At 43.6% G+C, this 25,047-nt stretch overlaps 1 protein-coding gene across 1 annotated transcript in view; it reads left to right on the top strand.

Moving 5' to 3' along the window:
* The first annotated feature begins 17,045 nt into the window (after nt 1–17,045).
* Nucleotides 17,046–25,047, top strand: part of KREMEN1 (kringle containing transmembrane protein 1) — a 158,635-nt gene continuing 150,633 nt past the window's right edge. The window contains exon 1 of the mRNA XM_066603192.1: nt 17,046–17,342. Coding sequence (XP_066459289.1) covers nt 17,264–17,342 — 79 coding nt within the window. The 5' untranslated portion in view covers nt 17,046–17,263. The remainder of the gene's footprint in view (nt 17,343–25,047) is intronic.

The raw sequence follows: 25,047 nt of genomic DNA, 5'->3' as shown, positions 1-25,047 counted from the left end.
TCGTGAGCATGGAGCTATTAGGTTCAATAGAACCTAATAGCTGCGTGCAACGCAGCGGATTTTCGCCGCGAATTACGCGGCGGAAATCCGTTCGTGGGAAGGAGGCCTTAGGCCTCCTTCCCACGAGCGTGACGGGCTCCGCAGCGTAATATTCCGCTGTGAAGCCCGTCACGGCGCCCCCCAGAGCCCCTATACTTACCTGCGGGAGATAGCGTGAAATCGCTTCCCCGCCCACCGCCGCGCGTCACCGCCCGTCACCGCCCACCGCCCTCGCGTCACCAGCCGTGTCACGTGCACGGCCGGCCGAGTCACGTGACGCGGCCGGACCGCGTCATTTGGCGTCATATGACGCTCGGCGGTGGGCGGGAAAGCGTTTTTTCACGCTATCTCCCGCTGGTTACAGCGGGAGATAGCGTGAATGGACGGCTTCCATTGACTGCAATGGAAGCCGTCAGTGCGTACAGCCCGTCCTCACCCGCAGAAAATAGAGCATGCTGCGGGTGAGGACGGGAGAAATCGCGGTGCGTAATTCCGCGGTGGAATTACGCATCGTGAGCATTGTGCTATTAGGTTCAATAGAACCTAATAGCTGCGGGCAACGCAGCGGATTTTCGCCGCGAATTACGCGGCGGAAATCCGTTCGTGGGAAGGAGGCCTTAGTGACCATTAGCTGTAAGCATCTTAAAAAAGAACCTTTTCCACGGTGCCCATGAAACATTTAGAAATCTTGCTATGCTGTTTTTCAGAGCTTAGGAGTCCGGGGGAAGAGTCACAATGCAGAGCAAGGGCTGTTTGCAGGCTTACTGCATGGGATTGGAAGTATGTTCAGAGATAATAATTACCTCATTGAAATGTCTCTTTAATTATCCAGTCATAATAATTATCATTATTTATTTAAAGTGCTGTTAATTCCCTGAAATATATACAATGACAGGAACGTTAATCATCTACTAAATGACTAACAAATTGATACAATTGGGAGAGAAAACCATACCCACTAGGGCTTACAGTCTACAAGGGAACGGGGAAGGAGACAATAAGTGATGGTAAAAAGTGCTCATGTAGTGATTAGGGTATGTCATGTGTCAGTGAAAACTGTACCTTTTTATACATTGTCTTGCACATTTGGAACCTAATGTATTTGGATATGGAGAATTCATTTCTGGTATTATGTTTATAAAATATTGAGGTTTACCCACCAGGAAATGGCAATTGAAATTACGCTATAATATTCATATTAATCCTATTATGCTTGCCTTTTATTGACGGTTTAGAGACACTTAGCATCAATTAACATTTATTTAATAATTCAAATGCAAGATGGAAGTAAAATAAAACCTACAGATAGTCCCCGACTTGCGAACAGGTTCCGTTCCAGGAGCCTGTTCGCAAATCCATTTTGTTCGCTATGCGCGGCTTGATAGGCGCTCTGCATAGACAGCCCTAGGGCCTTTCAGAAGGCCCCCGGCTGCCTAGCAACCGCAGTGTCATGCGATCTGACCGGACAGGCTTCTATCAGGCTTGATAGAAGCCTGCCCGGTCCCTGCACAGATAGTTCGTATCTAGCGAAATTCGTAACTCGAATGTTCGCAAGTAGGGGACTATCTGTACTTTAGTCACTGCTAGTAATAAAACACCAGTAAATTACAATAATTTGAACATAAGAACAAACAGGTGGTAAAACAAAGTGCATATGAATGACAGAACTGCAAAAAAAAGTCTATCTGCATTCTGTTTTAGTGCACAAAAGCAAAACTCCAGTCAGTGATCTAGTTATTAGTTATTATTTAAGCTTGAAACACTTTTAGAAAGTCTTTCTTTGTTTTCAAAGAAGGCATCACTACCCGATTACGCAACTGTGTTCATATAAAGCCATCTCTCTTGGCCCAACCACACACTGATTCAGCTGCCTCTGTAACCAATTGGACTGCTTTCTCACAACTTTGAGTGTGTAGTGAATATGGAGGACGCTCCAGGGGGGCAACTTGCAATGCATCAAGTTGGGCCAAAGACTTGTTTGCTGTGAAAACCGGTTCAGTGATGGTCTCTGCCTCCCAATTAATGAGTGCTTTGCAGTTCGCAAGCATCGAAGGTTAACCTTTTCGAGAGCTATAAAAAACCACACTACAGGGGAATCTTGTTCACTTCCAGCCCTGACTGCCATTATTGTGTCAACTGCAAACACTGTCTTGTATCATCAGAACAGAGAAGAGCGACAAGTACATTCTCAGGATGAGCCCACCAGGATCCGCTTTTTAGGTAGAACTTTGAGGCATCCTTGACCCTCACATCTTGCTTCTGCCAAAGTCGAAATAACTTTTAGATGCCAAGGTCCATACTTGATCTCATGTTTCATCCTTGATCTCATAGAACATGGGAAGGTGTTACCCAGTTTGCAAGCAGCTTCAATACCTTCATATCCTCAGGTCCAAGATCATGCTTGCTCATATAAAGCAGCATGCACCTCATGCCTCAAGTAAGCCACCTACTGTACGACAACAGAAGATGCTATTGTGCCACTGAATAATAAAGACAATCCAAGAAGCTTGCTAGCACTCTTACTTATCTGAAAGATAAATATGCACAGTAATAATCACCGATAATTGCACATTTTATGACATAGTTGATTTTTAGGAAAAAAGTTGAATTTTAAGTAAATTGTGTCTTCCCGTTAGCAAAAATTGCTTCCCCCAATTTTTTTTTGCAGCCAATCAACTCGGAATTAGTCAATACATGAGAAAAGTGACACACTGAAATAAAATGTGATTGTTCTCAGCAAGAGAAACGACGTCTTTGTTTTCATTACACTGAAATAAAGCATGCATGTGCATGGCATACCCTAGTAGTGATGTCAGCAGAGCTACTTTAGATTGGTGGCTTTAAAGGGGTTGTCCCGCGCCAAAACAGTTTTTTTGTTTTTTTTTAAACCCCCCCCCCCCCCCCCCCCGTTCGGCGCGAGACAACCCCGATGCAGGGGTTAAAAAAACACACCGGGTAGTACTTACCCGAATCCCGGCGGTCCGGCATCTTCATACTCACCTGCTGAAGATGGCCGCCGGGATCCTGTCTCTCTGTGGACCGCAGGGCTTCTGTGCGGTCCATTGCCGATTCCAGCCTCCTGATTGGCTGGAATCGGCACGTGACGGGGCGGAGCTACACGGAGCCGGCATTCTGCACGAGCGGCCCCATTGAAGACAGCAGAAGACCCGGACTGCGCAAGCGCGGCTAATTTGGCCATTAGAGGCCGAAAATTAGTCGGCACCATGGAGACGAGGACGCCAGCAACGGAGCAGGTAAGTATAAAACTTTTGATAACTTCTGTATGGCTCATAATTAATGCACAATGTACATTACAAAGTGCATTAATATGGCCATACAGAAGTGTATAGACCCACTTGCTGCCGCGGGACAACCCCTTTAAAGAAGAGGTGAGTTTTCAGGCTCTTTTCAAAGCTTTCCAAGGCAGTAGAGATTCTAATGTGTTGGAGTAGCAACTTCAAGAGTATAGGTGGTGGCATGGTAGAAATCTTGGAAACAATTATGTGAGGAGAGCACTTGCAGAGAGCAGAAGAGGAAGTCTTTGGAGGATTGGAGACTAGGTGTGGGAAAGTGTCAGAATATTTGATCACGTGTGGAGAAGATAGGTTGTGGACAACCTTCGATGTCATTGATGATATTTAGATTTTAAGGACAATCAGTCACCAGTTAAGGGATTGGCAGAAGGGAGAGGAAGGGGAGTAACAGGGAGAGAGGTGGGTTACCCAGGCAGCAGGTTGATGGATTTAAGGAGCATAAGAGGGTTGGATAGGAGGCTGCAGGAAGGATATTTCACTAGTTTAGATGGGAGGTGATGAGGGCATGCACTAGCATTTTTTTTACTCACAGTTGAGGAAGGATCATATACAAGAGCTAGAGTATATTTTTGAAGCAGTAGGAGGTGGCTAAAGTTTATATGTGCGCTTTGAAGGAGAGGCTGAAGTCAATTGTTACACCAAGACAACGGACTTGTGGAACTGATCAAAGTATAGGGCCATGGATTGTGATTAATATGTCTGATGGAGTAAAGATAATAAGTTAAGTTTCTCTTGTGTTGAGTTTTAGAAAACACGATGAGGAGTATATGGTCTATAGACATTTTGGGGGTCTGGATAGTAGAGAGGTAATATCTGGGCGAGAGAGGTAAATTTGGATGTCATCAGCATAAAGATGGCACTGAAAACCATGGGATTCTATAAGCCTTCCTAGGCCAAAGGTGTAGATGGAGAAGACCTGTCATAGAATAGAAACTTGGGGGACACAAGCCAAGAGAGGACAAGATGAGAATCTGATGTGCCAACAGGACACTAAATATTCGCTCATGACGTATGTGGTGATCCAGGAGAGGGACAAGTTTGTGATGCCAAGCGAGGAGAAATTTTGTAATAGGAGAAAGTGGCTGACTGTGTTGAAGGCAAAGGACAGGTCTAGGAGGAGTAGTATGAAGTAATTTTGTGAGGCTTTTGAGGTCAGCAGATTGTTAGCAACTTTGGTTCTTTGGTTAGGGCGGTTTCATTTGAGCAGTGGGGTTGAAAGCCAGATTGCAGTTGATCAAATAGCAATTTGGAAGAGAGAGGTGGGAGGACAGTTCAAGGTGGATGTGTTTCAGAAGTTTTGACACTAATGGGAGCACCAAGATGTGGCGGTAGCTGAACCTAGAGGAAGGATCAAGAGATGGCTTTTTGAGGATGGGTGTAAAGGGTGCATGTTTAAGGGATAAAGGAGAGATGCCAGTAGTCAGTGAGAGGTAAAAAAAAGACTGGTTAGGGCTAGGATGAACATGGCAATAAGGTTGGAGATATGAGGTAAGATGGAATTAGGTGATGACGTGTGATTTGGAAAGTAAGGTGGACAGCTGCCCTTGGTAATGGTGAGGAAGTGGGTTAAGAGGAAGAGCACCAAGTAGCGGTGCAGAGGGGTTGCTGGGACTGTAGATTGAAGGTTTTCCTGATGCTGTTGGTCACATTTTTGAAGCGTGTGGCAAAGTCCTCGGTGAAAGATGGGAGATGAGGGAGTGGGGAAAACAGAAGTGTTAAATAGTTTCTGGGATTGTGGGAGAGGGGAGATATGAGTGAAACTTAGGCCGGATGCACACAAATAGATTTGCATTGCGGAATCCGCGGTTGGTGTTCACACCAAATATCATTCGTTACATGTTATTGAAAAGTACTTCTTCCTGCATACTCGAGTTGCGATTTCCGTGAGTGAAGAAAAAAACACAGCATGTCCTATTTCAGTGCTGATTCTGCATGGAGGACCTCCATTGAAGTCAATGGAAGCCATCCGACCTGTGGCCCTTTCGCAATGTCCGTTTTCGCATCATCGCCTAGCGACAGCGCAGGAAAAATGAACATTTAAAAAATCTGTGCTGTGCATGTCTGATAGCGTTTTTTCGCAATCATCCGCAGTACAGATAAAGAAGTAAAATGACAGGTACGCACGGACTCTGGCTGTGGGCTCACAAATGCAGAATCCGACTAAGAAATGGTGTTTGGCAGATGTAAGTGCAGTTATCTGACAAGGGAAAGCCAACGCCAACTCCTCCACCTTGGTTGTTGCTGGGACAAGAAGAGTGGGTGAATTCAGAACCACAATAATAAGATGCTGCAGGGGGTCTGCCACTTTCTGCTATACCTATGAAAGGAAGTTTGCAGGAGATAAAGAGGTCAAGAATGCCAGGAAGTTTATTGCAGACAGAATGTGCATTCCATAGTGCTTCAGAGAAAGGGCCTGGGGAGGGCAGGGGTCATATAGATCTATTTGTAGGGGTTTACAAAAATTTACAGCACAGGATCACTGATAGGAGGGAGGGAGGATAGTGGGAATATGCTGAGGAAGCCCAGGATTAGGGGGATGTACCACCAGTAGTGAGGAGAAGCAGAGAGAGATAGCAGATGTGGATAGGACAGGGTTTGCTATGCTTGGCTGTGTTTGGAAAGGTTTTAAGTTTTAGGGCGCCCACCCACTGGCGTTTGCGATTTTCGTGCGTGAAAAACGCGGCGTTTTCGCGGCGTTTTTTGCCGCGTTTTCGCGGCTTTTCCATTAATTTCCATTGACTTTCATGGGTGCATTAGGAGAAAAATAAGGACACATATGCAACTGACAGTTCCTATGTTAAAAAACGCAACGCAACGCAAAAAAAAACGCCAGTGGACAGGAGTACATTCAATTCTAATTGCTCTTGAGAAAAAACGCAAAGAAAAAAAAATCGCCAGTGGGTGGGCGCCCTTAAAAGGAGGTCTGCAGAGAAAATCAAGTGAGTAGATATGTTCTGGGCCATTCTTCATAGTGACAGATTCCCTCTAACCTTTTCCTGGACTCACTTGTATATATGAATCTAATAATGTGCCATCCATGTGACATCACACCACTTGATCAGTGCAGCCACTGGAGGTCAGTCCTGCGAACGTTTCATCCATATTGTCAGCATGTGGATGACATGTTATCACATTAACTTTATAAAGACTGCCCAGGACTGGCTGGTGTGAAAACAGTGCAGAATTGGTAAAGTAATTAAAGGTATATAACACATCTAGGTTCACACCATGTTTCTGCATCCCATTGACATCTTGTTTTTTCCTTTTCTTTATCATATAATAAAAAGCCCTACATCTAAAAACTGATTCATTGTCTCAGTTTATGTTCATTAGATTCAATAGGACAGAAAAATAAGGCAGTCTGTCCTGTTGAGAAAAACCTGACCATGCCAGACGCCCCATTGACAACCTGTCCGTCCATTAACGGATCTGTCTGAAAAACAAAACAATGCACATTTCAATAGGCTAACCAAATGTAATGTTTCAAAAGGCATGTTATAAAATCACATTAAGAAGTTTGCATGTACTTTAACCCCTTAACGACCTCCCGCTGTTTTCTATGGCAGGTGGCCATAGGTTTTAAGAATCAGACAGCAGCAGCAGGAGAGGAGGCCACACAGGGAGAGGGCTGTGCAGGAATTACAGGGTCTAGTATAGTAATACCATGCTTCATGCACTGGATACGTTCTTAGAGTGGAAGAAAATAATGTTAGGCTTTTTCTCACCAACAATATTCTCACACTACTATTTGTGCGATTCGCACATACATGAAATGCATTCTTTTGAATGGATTCATTCACACAGCCATTTTTTTCCTTCTAGCAGAAGTTGAGCTTGCAGCAAGAGCCATCTGTTCTCACCGATCCTCGTTGTTAACGCCTTGCATGCCACAATTAGTGTTAATCGTGGTGTGTAAGGGACCTTTCACACGGGACGGAATTGTCCGCAGTATGTAGTACAAATGCGGATTTTGTCAATTAATGCAGATTTTTTTGCAGTTTCGACCGCGTAATGCATTCTGTGGTACGTCTTGCAGAATTTCTTGCGTTTTTTTTACACAGACTTTAATTGTGGAATTACATCTCCTGAATCCGGAACAACAATTATGTAAGATGCCCTTAATTCCACTGCGATTTTGAAATGAAAAAGAGTGGATTTTAAAAGGTGCGGAATTCAAGCCGCATGGGGATAACATTTTGACACAAAAATGTCAACACAGACTAATTCTGTTCCTCTGAGATATCATTGGCTCACCATGATTTTATTGCAGAGGGAAGATGGGTTGCCATGGCAACCAGACAATGGCGTCCGGGTCTGTCACGGCCTATGATTGCTAATAATAATAATAGTCCATTGCAGTTTAGAAGTACTGCAGTGTATTATCATAGCTTCACAGGTTCAAGTCCCCTACAGCGACAAAAAAAAGCTAATAAAAATAAAATAATAAAAATTGTAAGAAAAAAACACAGTAAAAATTGTAATGAAACATTTTTTATGCTCTTTCCCCTTTTTATTTATAAAAAAAATAAAAAATAACCCACATATTTAGTATCATTGCATCCTTAACAACCTGTACGATATATGGAACAAACTTTATCCTTCAAGGCAAAAACCATAAGAAAAACCATAAAAATTATTTTGTTAATTTTGTCTCCCAAAAAAATGCAATGAAAGTGATCAAAAAAGCCGTATGTACCCCAAAATGGTACCAATAAAAACTACAGCTTAGTCACGCAAAAAGCAATCCCTCAAAGAGCTCCATCTATGGAAAAATAAAAAAGGTGGGTATCTTGAATGCAACAATGGAAAAAAAATAAATAAAAAATGGGGTTTTATTGTACAAAAGTTGAAAAACTTAAAATATTACTTTAGATTTGTCGTATTCATACCATCCCGCAGAAAAAAATGATGTCATTTATGCTGCATGATTAACACTAAAAACCCTTAAACTGTGGCAGAATTTGTGTTTTTTCTCTCTGCCCTCCAAAAAAATGTACCGTATATTCCAGCGTATAAGGTGACTGGGCTTATAATACGACCCCCCAACTGTCGCCTTATACGCCGGGAATACAGTGTAAAAAAAAAAAAAAGCAGTACGCACTGCTGCAGGCTGTCGCTCCCTCCTCGTCCCCAACAGAGCATTGCTTTCTGGATGTGGGGCTTGAAATCCCCGCCTCCAGAAAGCTAATGCTATGATTGGATAACACGCGGCGTCAGCCATTCACAGTCATTCAACATTGAATGGCTGTGATTGGCTGACGCCGCGTGAGTTAGCCAATCACAGCATTAGCTTTCTGGAGGCGGTGATTTCAAGCCCCGCATCCAGAAAGCAATGCTCTGTCGGGGACGAGGAGGGAGCGACAGCCTGCAGCAGTGCCACAGAACGCCAGGGGAGGTGAATACTGTCTCTTTTTTTTTTCTACACTTTTTTTTTGTATACCTGGCGTATAAGACGACCCCCGACTGCAGAGCAGATTTTTCGGGGTTAAAAGGTCATCTTATACGCTGGAATATATGGTAATAGTTTTACAAAACTACAGTTCACCACCAAAAACAAGCCCTAACATGGCCATGTCGACGGATGAATATAATAGTTATGGCTTTTGAAAAGTGGAGATGAAAATCCCACAAAAATTGTTGCATCTTAAGGCCTCCTTCCCACGAGCGTGACGGGGTCCGCCGCGTAATATTACGCAGTGAAGCCCGTCACGGCTAGAGATGAGCGAACGCGTTCGTCCGAGCTTGCTATTCGTGCGAATATTAGGGTGTTCGGGATGTTCGTTATTCGTAACGAACACCATGCGGTGTTCTGGTAAATTAAACTTTCTTCCCTGAGACGTTAGCGCTTTTTTTTGGCCAATATAAAGACAGGGAAGGCATTACAACTTCCCCCTGCAACGTTTAAGCCCTATACCACCCCCCTGCTGTGAGTGGCTGGGGAGATAAGGTGTCACCCGAGTATTGAAATCTGCCCCTCCCGCTGCTCGCTATGGATGCATTCTATATGCGCTCAATGGGGCCAGCGGCAGCAGCGCTGACCCCATTGAGAACATATAGAAGACAAATCCTTCTTCTCTGGCACAGCTGTAACAGCTGTAGCAGAGAAGAACGATGTTTGCCCATTGAATTCAATGGAACCGGCAATACAGCCGACTCCACTGAATGCAATGGGCTGCCGGCGATCGCAGGATGAATGGTCGGAAAGGGGTTAAATATATAACCCCTTTCCTGCAATTCATCCAGAAATGTGTTACACTAAAAATATATACCGGCGTATAAGGCGACGGGGCGTATAAGACGACCCCCCAACTGTCACCTTATACGCCGGTAATACAGTGGAGCAAAGAATAAAAAGCATTACTTACGTTTTTAGATGATCTGCGGCGCTCCTGCAGGCTGTCACTCCCTCCTGGTCCACGGCAGACAAGCTTTCTCCACGAAAGACTTTAAATCCCTGCCTCCAGAAGCACATGTGCCTTCAGCCAATCACAGCCAATGACAATGATGTCATTGAATGGCTGTGATTGGCTGTGTTTCTGGAGGCGGGGATTTCAAGCCTTTCGTGGAGAAAGGAATACTTTGCCGTGGATTAGGAGGGAGCGACAGCCTGCAGAAGCGCCGCAGATCATCTAAAAACGTAAGTAATGCTTTTTATTCTTTGCTCCACTGTATTGCCGGCGTATAAGGTGACAGTTGAGGGGTCGTCTTATACGCCCTGTCGCCTTATACGCCGGTATATATTTTTAGTGTAACACATTTCTGGATGAATTGCAGGAAAGGGGTTATATATTTAACCCCTTTCCGACCATTCATCCTGCGATCGCCGGCAGCCCATTGCATTCAGTGGAGTCGGCTGTATTGCCGGTTCCATTGAATTCAATGGGCAAACATCGTTCTTCTCTGCTACAGCTGTTACAGCTGTGCCAGAGGAGGACGATCTTTATGCTGACAGTGGGGGGGGGGGGGGGGCACTCTTGCCGCTATTGTGGCTTAATAGTGGGACCTGTGAACTTGAGATGCAGCCCACCATGTAGCCCCTCGCCTGCCCTATCCGTCACTGTGTCATTCCCATCACTTTCCTGAATTGCCCAGATTTTCACACATGAAAACCTTAGCGAGCATCGGCGAAATACAAAAATGTTCCGGTCGCCCATTGACTTCAATGGGGTTCGTTGTTCGAAACGAACCCTCGAGCATCACGGGAAGTTCGTTACGAATAACGAACACCCGAACATTTTGGTGTTCGCTCATCTCTAGTCACGGCGCCCCCCAGAGCCCCTATACTTACCTGCGGGAGATAGCGTGAAATCGCTTCCCCGCCCACCGCCGCCGCGTCACCGCCCGTCACCGCCCACCGCCGCCGCGTCACCGGCCGTGTCACGTGCACGGCCGGCCGTGTCACGTGACGCGGCCGGCCGCGTCATATGGCGTCATATGACGCGCGGCGGTGGGCGGGAAAGCGTTTTTTCACGCTATCTCCTGCTGGTTACAGCGGGAGATAGCGTGAACGGACGGCTTCCATTGACTGCAATGGAAGCCGTCAGTGCGTACAGCCCGTCCTCACCCGCAAAAAATAGAGCATGCTGCGGGTGAGGACGGGAGAAATCGCGGTGCGTAATTCCGCGGTGGAATTACGCATCGTGAGCATTGTGCTATTAGGTTCAATAGAACCTAATAGCTGCGGGCAACGCAGCGGATTTTCGCCGCGAATTACGCGGCGGAAATCCGTTCGTGGGAAGGAAGCCTTAGGAACAAAATAGGTCATGTGACTGCTAATGTGTGGATTTTGGTGCAGATTTTAAAATAGCAGATTTCTGCCAGCAATTCCACATCAAAATCTGCATCTAGCATTGCGGAGTTTGGTGCGGAATTCAGGAATGACAAATTCCACAACACTGTTGCAGAATATTCCGTTCCATGTGAAAGGTCCCTTGGGGAAAAAAACACTTTTTTTTGCTACGCTTAAAGGGGTTGTCCCGCGTCGAAACGGTTTTTTTTGTTTTCAACCCCCCCCCCCCCCCCCCCCGTTCGGCGCGAGACAACCCCGATGCAGGGGTTAAAAAAGAAAACCGGACAGTGCTTACCTGAATCCCCGCGCTTCGGTGACTTCTTACTTACCTGCTGAAGATGGCCGCCGGGATCTTCTCTCTTGGTGGACCGCAGGGCTTCTGTGCGGTCCATGGCCGATTCCAGCCTCCTGATTGGCTGGAATCGGCACGTGACGGGGCGGAGCTACAAGGAGCCGCTCTCCGACACGAGCGGCCCCATTCAGAAAAGAAGAAGACCCGGACTGCGCAAGCGCGTCTAATCTAGCGATTAGACGCTGAAAATTAGACGGCTCCATGGAAACAAGGACGCTAGCAACGGAACAGGTAAATTTCTTATAACTTCTGTATGGCTCATAATTAATGCACAATATACATTACAAAGTGCATTAATATGGCCATACAGAAGTGTATAGACCCACTTGCTTTCACGGGACAACCCCTTTAATTCTTTGTCAAAAAGTGCTACAGTCAGATGTTAGCTTTAGCTCAATAGCGAGTAATGTAACCCTTTCCAATCCAATTTGTATCCTGGTTTTCCTAGGGGTCTTACTCTTTTTCTGCCATTACACAACGGCGCTATATGCTGGCTAAAGCCAGTACTGCATGAAGTGACATGCTGGATAGGCTCCGACAGCAGAGGGGCTGGCAATATACAGTAAGAGAACCCCGACGGATGTCTTTCAACATCAGAGCTGTACAGCCTTAAATCATAATGTCTTCAGAGGTCAGACAGTGGATAGGAAAGGGTTAAAAATCATTTTAAGGGCTTATTCACGTATTTACCGCTACATATTACACGTGCAAAATTTGCGCAACGAATAGAGCCCATTGATTTCAATGGGTTTGTTCACATGAACGAGTTTTGCGTACACATTTTGTTTGCACCAAAAAATATGCAGCATGTTGTATTTTTGTGTATATTGTGCTTACGCCCATGTTAAACTGGCCTAAGTGTTTTTTTTCTTAGTTTATGGTGTTTTTTCTCAATATGCAACATGCTCTACATATGGCATTTTCAGGCACACAGACTTCTTTATAGGGAAAAAAGCATGTCTGTATAAAATATCCAGAAACTAAAAAAAATGCCTGTGAATAATGCAAGAAATGTATTAAACAAATGTAGCAAACTATTTGCGCCAGTTTACTGGTCCATAAGAGTTGCAGATCTTGGCACATCCCATTGTTGAGCCAAAATTTGTGACTTTTGAAAAGTGCTGAGAAAAGGGTTGAGGCTTAGCAGGAGGGTGTTGCCTGTCAGGTTTACTATAAATCATAAAGTGTAAATTATACTGGAAATCTACTGTTCGTATCTGGCATAGAGTTCAGTTTCAGTAGCAGGGAGGCAAGAGATGGGCCTAATTTATTAAGAATGGCATATGAAATGTCAGGCCTATACATGTATTTAAGAAGCAAGAAATAAAACACAAGGAAGGAAATGGAAGGCACGTTTCATAAATACCATTATTTATCAAAACACCTTGTTTTTGTGGCATTTTTATCACTTTTTGTGAAAAAAAAAACCTGCGGTCAGATATTAGGTAGGTCAATAGCCATTATGAAACACCATGTATTGCTCTTTTCCTGTGGTGTTCTCTTTAACTTGTCATACCTTTTTTGGGTCCCTGGCATTACTTATGAATGCAGCATGCTCTACACTTTGTGCAGGCATTTTCCCGTAGATTTCTCTATAGAAAAAAAACCACCTGAAATGATCTAAAATACCACAAAAAATGACATTGCAGGGAAGCTCCAGGGTGGTTTGACATGTAGAATCAGATTTACTTAGGCCCCCAGCATGCTAGCGTATTTGGGTCCCTGTGCTGTCCATGTTAAATCACGGACAGAGCATGCAGCCATTATAGCCCATGAGGCTATGCACTTTACCGGGTTTTTTTGTACGTGGACTGGTGGTCAGTGTAAATAAACTCATCACATATCCTATTCTTGTCCGTATCATGGGTAAGAATTGGGACTTGCAAATGCTCGTCAATGTGTGGGCAATCCACGTATTGCATAGCACACGGTCAGGAGTCTATGTGGTGTCCGATCGGAGTTGCGGCCGAGCCTCTCAGGCACAGCTTGGGCACACACAAAGTGTGTTGGAGGCCTTAGACTGGTATTTTATACACTGGTATAAAGTATGCCAAATGTATTAAGAGGCTTGGGCCACTTAGTACATTTGGCATACATTCAGGCCATCTGTGTACCAAGTACAAAATCAATGCCAGCTACAAACTGGAATACAGTTCAGCTATAATTTCTGGAAGTTTCTGGAGTCTCTGGCTTAAATAGTAGTATGCTGTATTGTGGGAAGCCACACCCCCTAATGTTGAGCCCCACCTACTTTTAAAAAATGGTACAGAGCTAGCGTAAAACTCCAAAAAGTCGCACATTTTGCCACAAAAGATACAGTGTGCCAAAATCTGCAGCGCTTATATGACGGAAAACTGGCATAAAGAGTTGAATAAATCATATATCAAAGTATTTTTCATTAAAACATCACATTTTAGTGGTGCATTTCCTCATGTTCTTTGCCATATATATATATTGCCGTGAAGAACACCACTGCCAGATGTTACCTGCTGTTCAACAGGGAATTCTAAACAAGGGTCTTACACATTACAGGTTTTTTGTCGGCATTTTCTTCACTTGTGCATTTTTGGGGTCAGTGGTGTTTAGTGTGATCACAGCAAGCTGTAGATTTGGCTTGTTTTCTGGTGATTTTGTATAGGCTTCTCTGTAGGCCATGAAAACCCCATAAAAATGTCTCCAAAAAATGCATGTTAAAAAAAACTGCTAACCTTATCACATACCCTTTTTTGGGCAAAAAAAATGCCACCAAAATGTGCAAAAATGCCATGAATTTCATATGGGGTTTTTTGGGTCACACATTTTTATATGTATTTTTTTTCAGGCATTTTTACCCTATTAAGACGGTTTCCTACGGAAAAAATGCCTGTATCTATCTGTATTTGCCTCCATATTGGCTTTATTTTCCACTGGACAAATATGATCCATATTTGCCAACAGAAAATAATACCAATACAGAGGCAACAACTGAAAAAATAGGCCATGCTACATTTAAAAAAATACATTGAAAAATACAGCCATGTGAATAGATATATAGACTGAGGCTTAAACAGATGGGCGTGTTTTAGACTGGTTCTGCGGCTGTGATAATCACGGCCACATAGCAGGATGAAACAGAACCATTGATTTCAATGGTTTTGTTTTCACTACTGGGTTCTTGCGCGTGAAGACGATGCATTAGAAAAGATAGGACTTAGGGCTCTTACCCACTTGCGTCTTTTTTAACGCGATTGTCAATGGGACTTACTAATGTTAAAAACGCATCGCAAGTTTATGCTTTGTGATTTCTGTGTGATGTGTTTTAACATTAGAAAGTCCCATTGACAATCGTGTTAAAAAAACGCAAGTGGGTACGAGCCCTTACCCTAGTTTTACTACATACGAGAAACATAGGGCAGGACCTATCTTCCCACTTATTTTTCCAAACTTGCGTGCTATAGTTCGGAGTTGGACAGTCCAAAAAAAAAGTTTAAAAAATGGTTAATGCGCTAATACGTTCCGTAGCGGTGAGGATATTAGCGCATGCGCCCATGTGTTTTTGCTCTTATATTAGCTCTATATGATGGCCCATTCACATGGGTGTATTTTTTGTCCATATTCAGTCCATATTTTTACTGACTGAATACGGACAAAATACGGACCCATTGAATTCCACTGGTGTATTCAACTGCGTTTTTTATGCAGATCAATGTGGTGCTTGGAAAAAAATCGGAACATGTCCTACTTGTTCCATGTTCTTCTAACAAAATTGCCCATTAAAGAGAATGGGTGCGTAAAAGGCATGCAATAGATATGCATTAGCATCTGTATTCACTGCGGGGGGTTTTAGTGCCCCCTGTTTTCTAGGGGCTCTGACAAAACTAGCATCTTTTGAGTCTTTTTGCATTTTTTTTTAACGTGAAAAAAGCAGTGAATGCAGATGTAAGGTTACCTACACACGGGTGAGCGCAATATCGGGCAGATAAACTGGGCCCGAAATCGCACTTGCCAATGTGTGTTTTCACGCCACTGCAAGGCGTTTTCAGTCAAAAATGCTTCCATCACTTCTGTGACGTACTGATCCTCCGGCGCGGCTTTCAAGCGCATAAGAGGATCAGCAAGTGTTTCCCCTTATTTTCAATGGCACACCTCGCGCTGCACTCGTGCGCACATTGCACAGCATGCAAGTGTTTTACTGTCCCATTGAAAACAATGAGCAATGGGTTCCTAGGAACACGAAAAGATAGGACTACCACAATTATGTATTTAACTCCATTCAAAAGAATGGTGTTCATATTCGCACGAGCTTGGTGAGTCTCGCAATGCAACAAACTCACCTGATCTTCTCGGCCGTGTGAAACCGACCTCACACGGACAGGAAAAAACGAACATATGCACCAAAAAAACACATATATGCATTGAAAACAGTGTGTTTTTCATGGACCCAAACTGCTAATTCCTATGCGAATGACCCCTAAGGATTTACATGAGCGTAAACGTATTTGCGTGTGCAGCATATTTTACTCTACTTTTTGCACACGCTGAATACGTGCACTTAAATAAACCCACTGAAATCAATGGGTTCTATTTTCTGCATATTAAATGCACAAACCGACCGAAGGGCCCCTTCACACGAATTTATTTGCGCGCACAATATGCAGAGAATATAACCCATTGTGTATTTGCGCACCAAGGGTCTCCATAAAAGCCTATGGGAGCTGCGCAAATGTGCACTTAATGTGCGCACAATTGCACAATACACTGCGCAATTCAGCAGAAAAAAAGAACACACCTGGAACTCTTTAAGCTAACTAGTCTTTAAAATCCCACTGAGGGTGTTACATGCCCATGTGAACTGCGAGCGCAAAAAGTACACTAATATTCGCAAAAATGTGTGTAAAAGCGTGTTGATTACAGCACAAATGCGTTGCGCTTACATGAGCATTTTTGCGCATACGCTTGTGTGAAGGGGCCCTTATGGTCACAAAACATTGACAAAATATGGCGCTAAAGTACACTCGCTTGAACAGGGCGTTACGGTGCGACAATGCTGATTTGGTGAGGATTTTGTTGCAAATTTCAGTGCGGATCTGCAGCAGATTTCACCCCTTCAATACTCCGTGACAAAATCCATAGCAAATCAGCAATGTGTAAATGTAACGTTAAAACACGGAGCGCACAAAGAAAAAAAAAAAAACGTTTTCCTTTCTATTAAAAGTTTGGAAAATAGAGTGATATTTGTCATTAAACGAATGACCTAAAAGTTACAACAGTGATACAAATGTTTGTAAACAGTTTGCTAGAGAAGGAGTTAAGCACAATTCAGGACTTCGAAGTGCTGATCTCTTCCCATTTTTTGGAATGGCACCTGAAAGAGACCTTGTAGGGACTGCGAGCGCCAAACATTGCTGGGAAAGTTGTATTGTCACTCACAATGAACTGGTTAAAAAGAGAAGAGGAAAAAAAAAAAAGCATTTGTCTCTCTCCCCAGTATGTATCCTGTCACATGATCCTGGTAATAGGATCCCTAAGTCAGTCCCTAGAATCACTACTTAGGTCTGGATCTGACTGCAGTTGCTGTGAAGCGTCTGTAGGGTTCCCCTTTGCCTTATCCTACAATATCTCTCTTCTTTCCCTCTCCAATCCCTAACAACAACTGAAAATAAAAGGCATCCCCGAAGCTGAGCCAGTCCCTCTCAGGATCTGAGCAAATGAGCAACCTGCCATACATCTAGGGGAATCCTGGGCTGCCTGTCATTCTGCTCACACTGTCAGCTCCACTCAGCAAGGGGAATGGATTTGTGGACACTTTCATTGAGGATCCTGCTATTGCCTTCAGTGCTGGTGTTCTGCGCTGATCTCTTTCATTCTGGTGAGTGCAGGAGGGTGGAGGGGATAAAGCTGACCAGCAGCTTCCACTTCTGTCATTGGTGCAGCAGGATTTGGGGGAGAAAGGAGGGAGGTAGCAATATATGCTTCGGGATTGCAGGCTGCATATTGACTGCTTTAGGGATCAGGGGTACTTTAGGTTACTGTACGCTCTAATATTGAGATCTTGGTAGTCTTGGTCTTCTATTCTGCACTTATACAGTTCTTCCAGGTAAATATTGGAGCTCAGGTGTTGCTTGCATGCTTGCAGCGGACTGTCGTCTCATAAGACTACGGAGGGTAAAACCAATGACTTTGTCAGCTACCTTAGTGATGAAGGACAATAGAATTGATCTGCCAGGATTTATAGCGAGTCGCGATGATCCGAAGCTTGGAGAATGAATGGAGAAGAGAATTTTGAAATAATCTAGGTGGGAGAATTGATTTTGCCAGGTTGGAGATTCACAGGGCTGGCTTGCCTTTTGGAGAATCGATACAGAAGAGAATTTGTACAATTTATTTCAACTCTGCTTATCTTGATTATGACTGGTCATGATGGGAATTTTAGAGTAAAATCTTTAATGGTTAAATTGAGGTCTAAATCTGCAACAAAACACTAAAAATGACATTAATGTATGAATGTATCAATGTGAGGTTCAAGGACATTACTGCAGTGAAGATCTGTAGACTTAGCAGCTGCAGTAGAACTAGAAGTCCCATCATGTCTTGACACTGCTTGGAGTGCCACAGGTTGCCGCCTACCTCTTCTTTTACTGATGTGTTCTCTTTATACAGGTGTTATTATAGATAGATGTATTATTGATTTAGCTCTTTTATAGGGCAGGGATCGCTTAGAACTTCTGAAATTTTGGAAGAGATGTATCCATATAGTAAAAATGTCTGCTGTAGGGTCGTCTAAGGATTGCAATGGGTGACCATGTCAAGCAGTTGTCAGGCTATACCTACATGGATTTGATGTGGTGGGCTCAGGATTTGCATAGAGAACTATCATTGTGTTGTTACTTCTGTAGCACAGTGTAAAGTAAGAGTAATGACCCAGTTTACTGTGTGTGACGGGAGCTTTACAGTAGAGTTTAACACTGAAAGTGGCTGTTTTATAAGTACATTGGAGCGCGTGTAGTAACATGTTGTACTCCATAAACATACTTGTTACGTGCAGGATAACTATTAATGAATTACGCCATTTTCTGGGACACTTAAGTACAAGCAGAGACATTTTTATTTTTTTTGTCAGTAATAAGGGTTGTGGTTAAATATTCATACGTAATTCAGGCTTGAAGTAGTCGCTTCTTATATAACTGACAGTTTCATATCATGTTCATGCCATCAAGGAGAGCTGCAAGAAAAGCTCTGTTTGTCCAAGTAGCAGTAATTATTTGAGGGGTCATGGGGCACAAACAAACCCACTGCCTTAACCAAGGTATTTTAGAAACATAGCTAATGGCCCGTTTACACGTAACGATTAGCGCTCAAAATCCGTTCAAACGAACAAATTTGAGCAATATTCTTCCAGTGTGAATGCGAAAAAAATCGCTCACCTTTTGTTCACAGTTTGTTAAACTGACTTTTCAGTAAGCTTAAAAAACCTTGTTGGCTCGCTGGCTTTTCTTTCAGCATAAACGCTCCCCGCTCAGCGCTTCACATGGAGGGTGAAGCGCTGAGCAAGAAGCCAGTGATCTAGCGGCAAATCTTCCTGTGTAAACGCTCTGCACAAGTGATGACGACCTTAGTGGTGACGCCAGTGCCCGTGCAGTCATTTAAACCAGTATTTCACAATTCCAGTCCTCAGGGACCACTAACTGGTCATGTTTTCAGGATTTCCTCAGTATTGCACAGGTGATGTAATTATTGTCGGTGCCTCAGACATTGCCACAGGCGTTCTTACTATAGGATATCCTGAAAACATGACCTGTTGGGGTCCCCGAGGACTGGAGTTGGGGAACACTGGCTTAAACTACTGTCTGCCATAAGGCAGCAAAATGAATCGGGAAAGTCTGGCTACAACTCTGCAGTATTGAGATATTCCCCGATTGTACAGGGTGGGCCATGAAAAAGTAGCCGGCACCACACTCTTCTGAAAGCTGTCGAAAAGAAAATCTGTCCTTGTTGCCCATAGCAACCAAACACAACACAGCTTTCCTTTCTTAAACTGATGAGCTAAAATGAAAGCTGCGCTGTGATTGGTTGCTATGGGAAGCAAAGGCAGAAGAGTGTGGTACCGGACTCTTCTCCATGGCCAACCCTGTATTTACAGTAAAAACCCCTAATTGTGTCCATGTCCCCTTCATCCTGTGTAATATCCAGTCAGCACTAGAGAGAATTATTAGATGTGTACCGTCCTTTGTTGTCCTTATCTGTAACATAATGTCATTCAGGGTTCTGGTCAGATTTCCTCCTGAGGAGGAGCCCCCCCGCTGTTCAGGTCAGTTGGGGGGAACCTATGGCACAAATAAGGGCAGATTTGCCCCCTGACAGGATAATACATGTGGGCTGCTCTAAGCTCCCAACATACCGATATTAACTGCTTCATAACCAGACATTTCCCAATAGGATTAAACACCTGTTAATTCTTAGATTAGGAACATAAAGGACTGCAGCTACTTGGGTGTTCTTTATTAGTCTAATTAAAAAATATCCTGTGGTGAAAAATATGGAATGAAATGAATCACTAATCATTAGGCCCCATTCACACTGGGTAATAATGTGTGGGTTCTTCCATCCTACCACAAATATGAAAAGGCGGGTAATAAAGGTATAAAACACCCTGACTAGAATGTGCTGTGGTTTGGAAAAACAGCATGGTTTAAAACTGACATATAAAGACCTGGAAACGTTAAATTTCATGTACAGAAAAGTTATGCTTCTCGCCACTTGTAGAGATTTCTTAAAAATTAAAAGCCCAAAATCTGCCTAAGGCCATATTTACACGGGCGAGTGCAAGATCAGACGAAGAGACTCAGACCAATATCGCCCTTGTAAAATAGTACATTTTTACAGCTATTGCGATGCAGTTTGTGAGAAAAAAACATCACCGCACATGTAGTTTTCCCGCACATGAAATTGCCATGTTTCGATAGTAAGAGCATCTTCACATGGACGTATTGCATGGGCGGAATAAGCACACACAGTTTGTAGAGAATAGAACCCATTGATGTCAATGTTCTCATTAATGATTTTTTTGCGCACATTTTGTGCATGCACAAACAAAATGGACCTTCTCTACCTTTCTGCGTATTTGTGCAGAAAAGGGCCCCATAGAGGTCTTTGGGAGGTGCCATAATGCACATGCAATACGATAGGAAATGCGCAATACACTGCGCAAAATCGTGAGGAAAAGAAAACATCTGGACTTCAATAGGCTAAATAGCCTTTCAATCAGAACGGCGGTGGGGGTCACGCGTGCGTATGAAACAGGCAATGAGAAAAGAACAATACAATGTGCCAATATGTGGGCATATCAGTCTTATTCACTGCGCAAATACGTTGCGCTAAGGCGAACATGTATGTGCATTCGGCCGTCTGAAGCCACCCAAAAAATAGTGCGATGTGATTTTTTCTTTCTTTTCAGCCCATAAAAACAGGACATGCTGTCAATTTTCAATTTTGCACTTTCAATGGCAGCGAATAATCGCTCATGCAAATTAACCCAATAAAATCAATTGATTATTTCCCTATGCAAATTTTGTCTATACTGCAATTGTACGGAACTTGCATAGGTATATCATTCGTGTAAACGTGCTATGAGGGTATATTTACACCGGTGATTTTCAAACGTGATTCCTATGTTTTGCGAGATGCATTTAAAAAGAACCTATTTTTTAAATGTAATATACATAAGTGATTTTTCTGTAGCAGCGATAGTGTGTGAGAGAGAAATTGCAGCATTTCCTATTTTGGGGCGATTCTGTTCAAGAATCACACATTTCCTATGGAGGCAAAAAAAAATCATATCGCACTCGCATGTATATGGGATTTTCATTTGAGTGTGATACGCTTCTATTTTAACCATTGGGACAACATATGATTTTTTTTTTTGGATGTGTGTGACAATCGCATGTACAGCAATGCAATACGTCTTTCTCGCAAAATGTATCACAATTGCAGAAAAAAAAAATCGCAGGTTTATAAGTGCACAGTTTATCCGAATTTCTGCGACCAATATCACACTCGCACAGCCTAAGGCGTCATGTACACAGCAGAGTCATGATGTGTATGCAGAATGTAGAACTATAGGCACGCCATATACTACACTGTGGCGCTGGTACATTTCTGAGTGCACAGAGGTGCCAGGGATGCGCGTTATACATGGAGATGCCTGCGTTGCAGAAAACTATACATAGACTAGTGTTGAAAATGCTGGGCATAGTAAATTTCCACTTATGACCCTCTATGAAATAAGACGCATTTGGAGGTGCAGTAGGTATTGGTGCCTGATATAGTTGTAATGTGGCTATGTACCTGAGCCCTTGAAGGGGTTGTGCCACCAGACTCAACGCTTTTCAGAATTCTGCACCCATGGAATGGCAGAGTTGGAAGGGACCTCCAGGGTCATCGGGTTCAACCCCCTGCTCAGTGCAGGATTCAGTAAGTCATCCCAGACAGATGTCTGTCCAGCCTCTGTTTGAAGACTTCCATTGAAGGAGAACTCACCACCTCCCATGGCAACCTGTTCCACTAATTGATCTCCCAGGACAAACAGCTGATCATCCCAAGTCTGGCTTCCAGGGGAAATTAAATATTACATGACAGCCATTCATATAAATAACTGCCCAGTGAGGAGACCCCTGTTCAGATGCTGTAGTAGGATATAGGGGTTGCCTTCCTGGTGCTATCCCTTGTATCACACAGCTTGCCCAGGTTTCCAGTGTTCAAAATAGCATTTCCAAGTAAATTGGGAAAATCTGTCCTGCATGCTATAATTAGCGATTAATGCCCACTGACTGAATTTACAAGAAATCTGCAGTCATTGTGACTTGTTTTTGCTCTTCAGCCTGTGACTCATGAGATGAGGTTTGCAGTACCGCGATGTAAAGTGGCTGTCTGGGACACGTTCTCACGGACACGCACGCTGTCTGACCACTCCATTCATACTCTCTCGCTGTGACATTTGACAGCAGAACACTCGGGCAGCATAAAGAAATCATTATCCTCGCCACAGAGACAATGAGTCGGACTACAAAGACTTCTGCAGCCAAATGTTTTCATTTTCTTTCGGCATGTGAAGTCATGTGATGTATTCTGCGCATTCTTATAATGTTGTCAGGCCTGCTTCACATCTCTGGGGGGAGCAGCATGTATTGATTATGAAATATGTCAGTAGGTGAGGAGATGATTGCGGCATACTTTGGAACTCTTTGTAAATGTTGTTTTCTTCCCCCCAGGCATACTGTTATTACAGCAGGGGGCAGGTGAGATGTAGTAAATATATTCATCTGGAGGGAAGTGATAACAATAATGATTTTAAAGTAAAAAACTTGTCAGCCTTCTTCCAAAAACAGAGCCACACCTGCGTACCCGCTGTCTGGTATTGCAGCTCAGCCTTGTTCACTTCAATAGAGCTGAGTTGCAATACCAGGCACAACCTTTGCACAGGTGCGGTGCTGTTTCTGGAAGAAAGGAGCCATGTTTTCTTAATTACGTATAACTTCTTCAAATTGGACATATACAGTTGCCTAACTAATTGGGAACAGTGGAGGAGAGGAATGGAAAGATTGGACATTTCTGTATTATTTTGGTCAACAGTTATCAAAAGTGCATAGCCAGCTCTTTCACATGAACATCATTTTAGCACATAGTAGGCATGTCAGAAAATCCCATCTTAAAAAAACCAATGGTTACCTATGGATACTTTAAGAAGAAAGATTTTTTTGATGCGGCTAAAAAAATTGCTTTTTGACACTGATTTGTCACTCCGTCAAATGATAGAACTTGTCTTATCTTTTGACGGCACATCGCGAGCAGCTCTAATGGACTCTTATGGCAATCAATAGGAGCCAGCCGGCAAAGGGAGGGTGCAGGAGCAGTATACTCCCGAATAGTAGCCACAACGTGCTCGTGGCAGCTATTCGTTCACGCGATTTAATGCTCAGATAGCCGCAATGTTTTAGCACTGCTATCTAAGCGTTAATACGACGCCCATGTAGAAGAGGCCTGAGGCTGCTTTCACATTAGCGTATTATGGCTACACTTATACATCCATAATACGGACAAGTGTCCCAAACTGAATGCGAGTCTAGTGACCCAAACTCATATCATAATCTAATACACTCCTGTGCAACTGGCTTAAGTGTTTCTAAGGCTTTATTCACACGAGCATATATCAGGCTCTCCCCTCTGCCCTTTGCCGGCTGTTTGCAATGGGAGGGGGTGGAGCTAGTTGCTAAGCTCCCGCCCCCTCCCATTCCTGCTGCAAACAAGGGCAGAGAGGGGGCGGGAGCTTAGTACAGTCTAGCAGAGCTCGGCATTGCAGGCTCGGCGTATATGCATTGGGCAAGGGCCGTCTGAACAGATGCACAAACGTTAGATTTGTGCGCTCGTTCATGCACTTTTACGTCGCCGGTGGGCGAACGTAAAAATGGTGACACCCGTGTGAAAGATCTAAGGATGAACTTTTGTGAAAACATAAGTTAAGTGGTGTTCCTAAGTTCACCATTAGTTCAATATTCTTAAAGGGGCCTAATTAGGAATTACAATAAAAATAATATGCAAGCTCCTGAAATAAACGGCTTTCTAGAAATTATATATAATTAAAGGGGTTGTACCAAGATTAGAAATTAACACCTATCCCCAGAGTTAGGGGATATTTTGCGGATCATGAGGGGCTCAAGAAAGGGATTCCTGTGTCCCCATCCTCCTCATTGTGGAGTTACTGCACCCCCCGCAGTGAGGAGGAGAGTGAATGGAGTCACAAGAAGCGCACTACCGCTCCATGAACTTTAATTGGGGCTGCGGAGATAGCCAAGCGGCACCCTATCAGATATTTCCATCAGCCCTATTGAAATTAATGGAGTGCCGACCGTGCATGCTTGCCCAATGCGCCATTCAGTCTGACATCACTGCGGGGGGAGAAATGACCTGCGCAATGACAGGCAGAGCTGGATACAGGATCACCATTCTCAAGATTGGCAGCTTCTCAGTGATGAGACCTCCACCAATCAGCAAGTTGTCTTCTACCCTGTGGATGGGGGATAACTTGTAATCTTGGTACAACCCCTTTAATACGCTGTGCATAGTATACTTGATATTTCAGAATATATTTTAATACATTTTTTTCTTGGTTTACTGCATTTTTGAGAAAAACACCATACTTGTCCTCTGATATTAGGTGATTTTGATCCCATTTTCTCTCATTTATTTGTAACACTATTTTATTTTTTAACACCCTAGAAGCTTGTGAAAACTGCACTTATCCATTTTTTCTCCTTTTTTAAATAAAACCAGAAACCAAACATTTTTTGTGTGTATTTTAAAAAGTATGGAATTTTCTGGAATGTACACAGTACAAATGAATACTTTGATAATTACTGTAATTTAGAGCAGGGGTGCACAGCCTGTGGCCCAGGGCCAACTGTGGTCCCATTCTGTGTGCCCTCTAACCATCTCCCCACAGATATGTTTGCCTCTGTCTGGTGGTTGCTCGCATGTATTTTCTATCCCAGAGAGAAGAGGAAGGGCACACATCGTGGGAG

Source organism: Eleutherodactylus coqui, chromosome 5, assembly GCF_035609145.1.
Source record: "Eleutherodactylus coqui strain aEleCoq1 chromosome 5, aEleCoq1.hap1, whole genome shotgun sequence".
NCBI lineage: Eukaryota > Metazoa > Chordata > Amphibia > Anura > Eleutherodactylidae > Eleutherodactylus > Eleutherodactylus coqui.
This window is presented reverse-complemented; position numbering and strand designations above follow the sequence as displayed.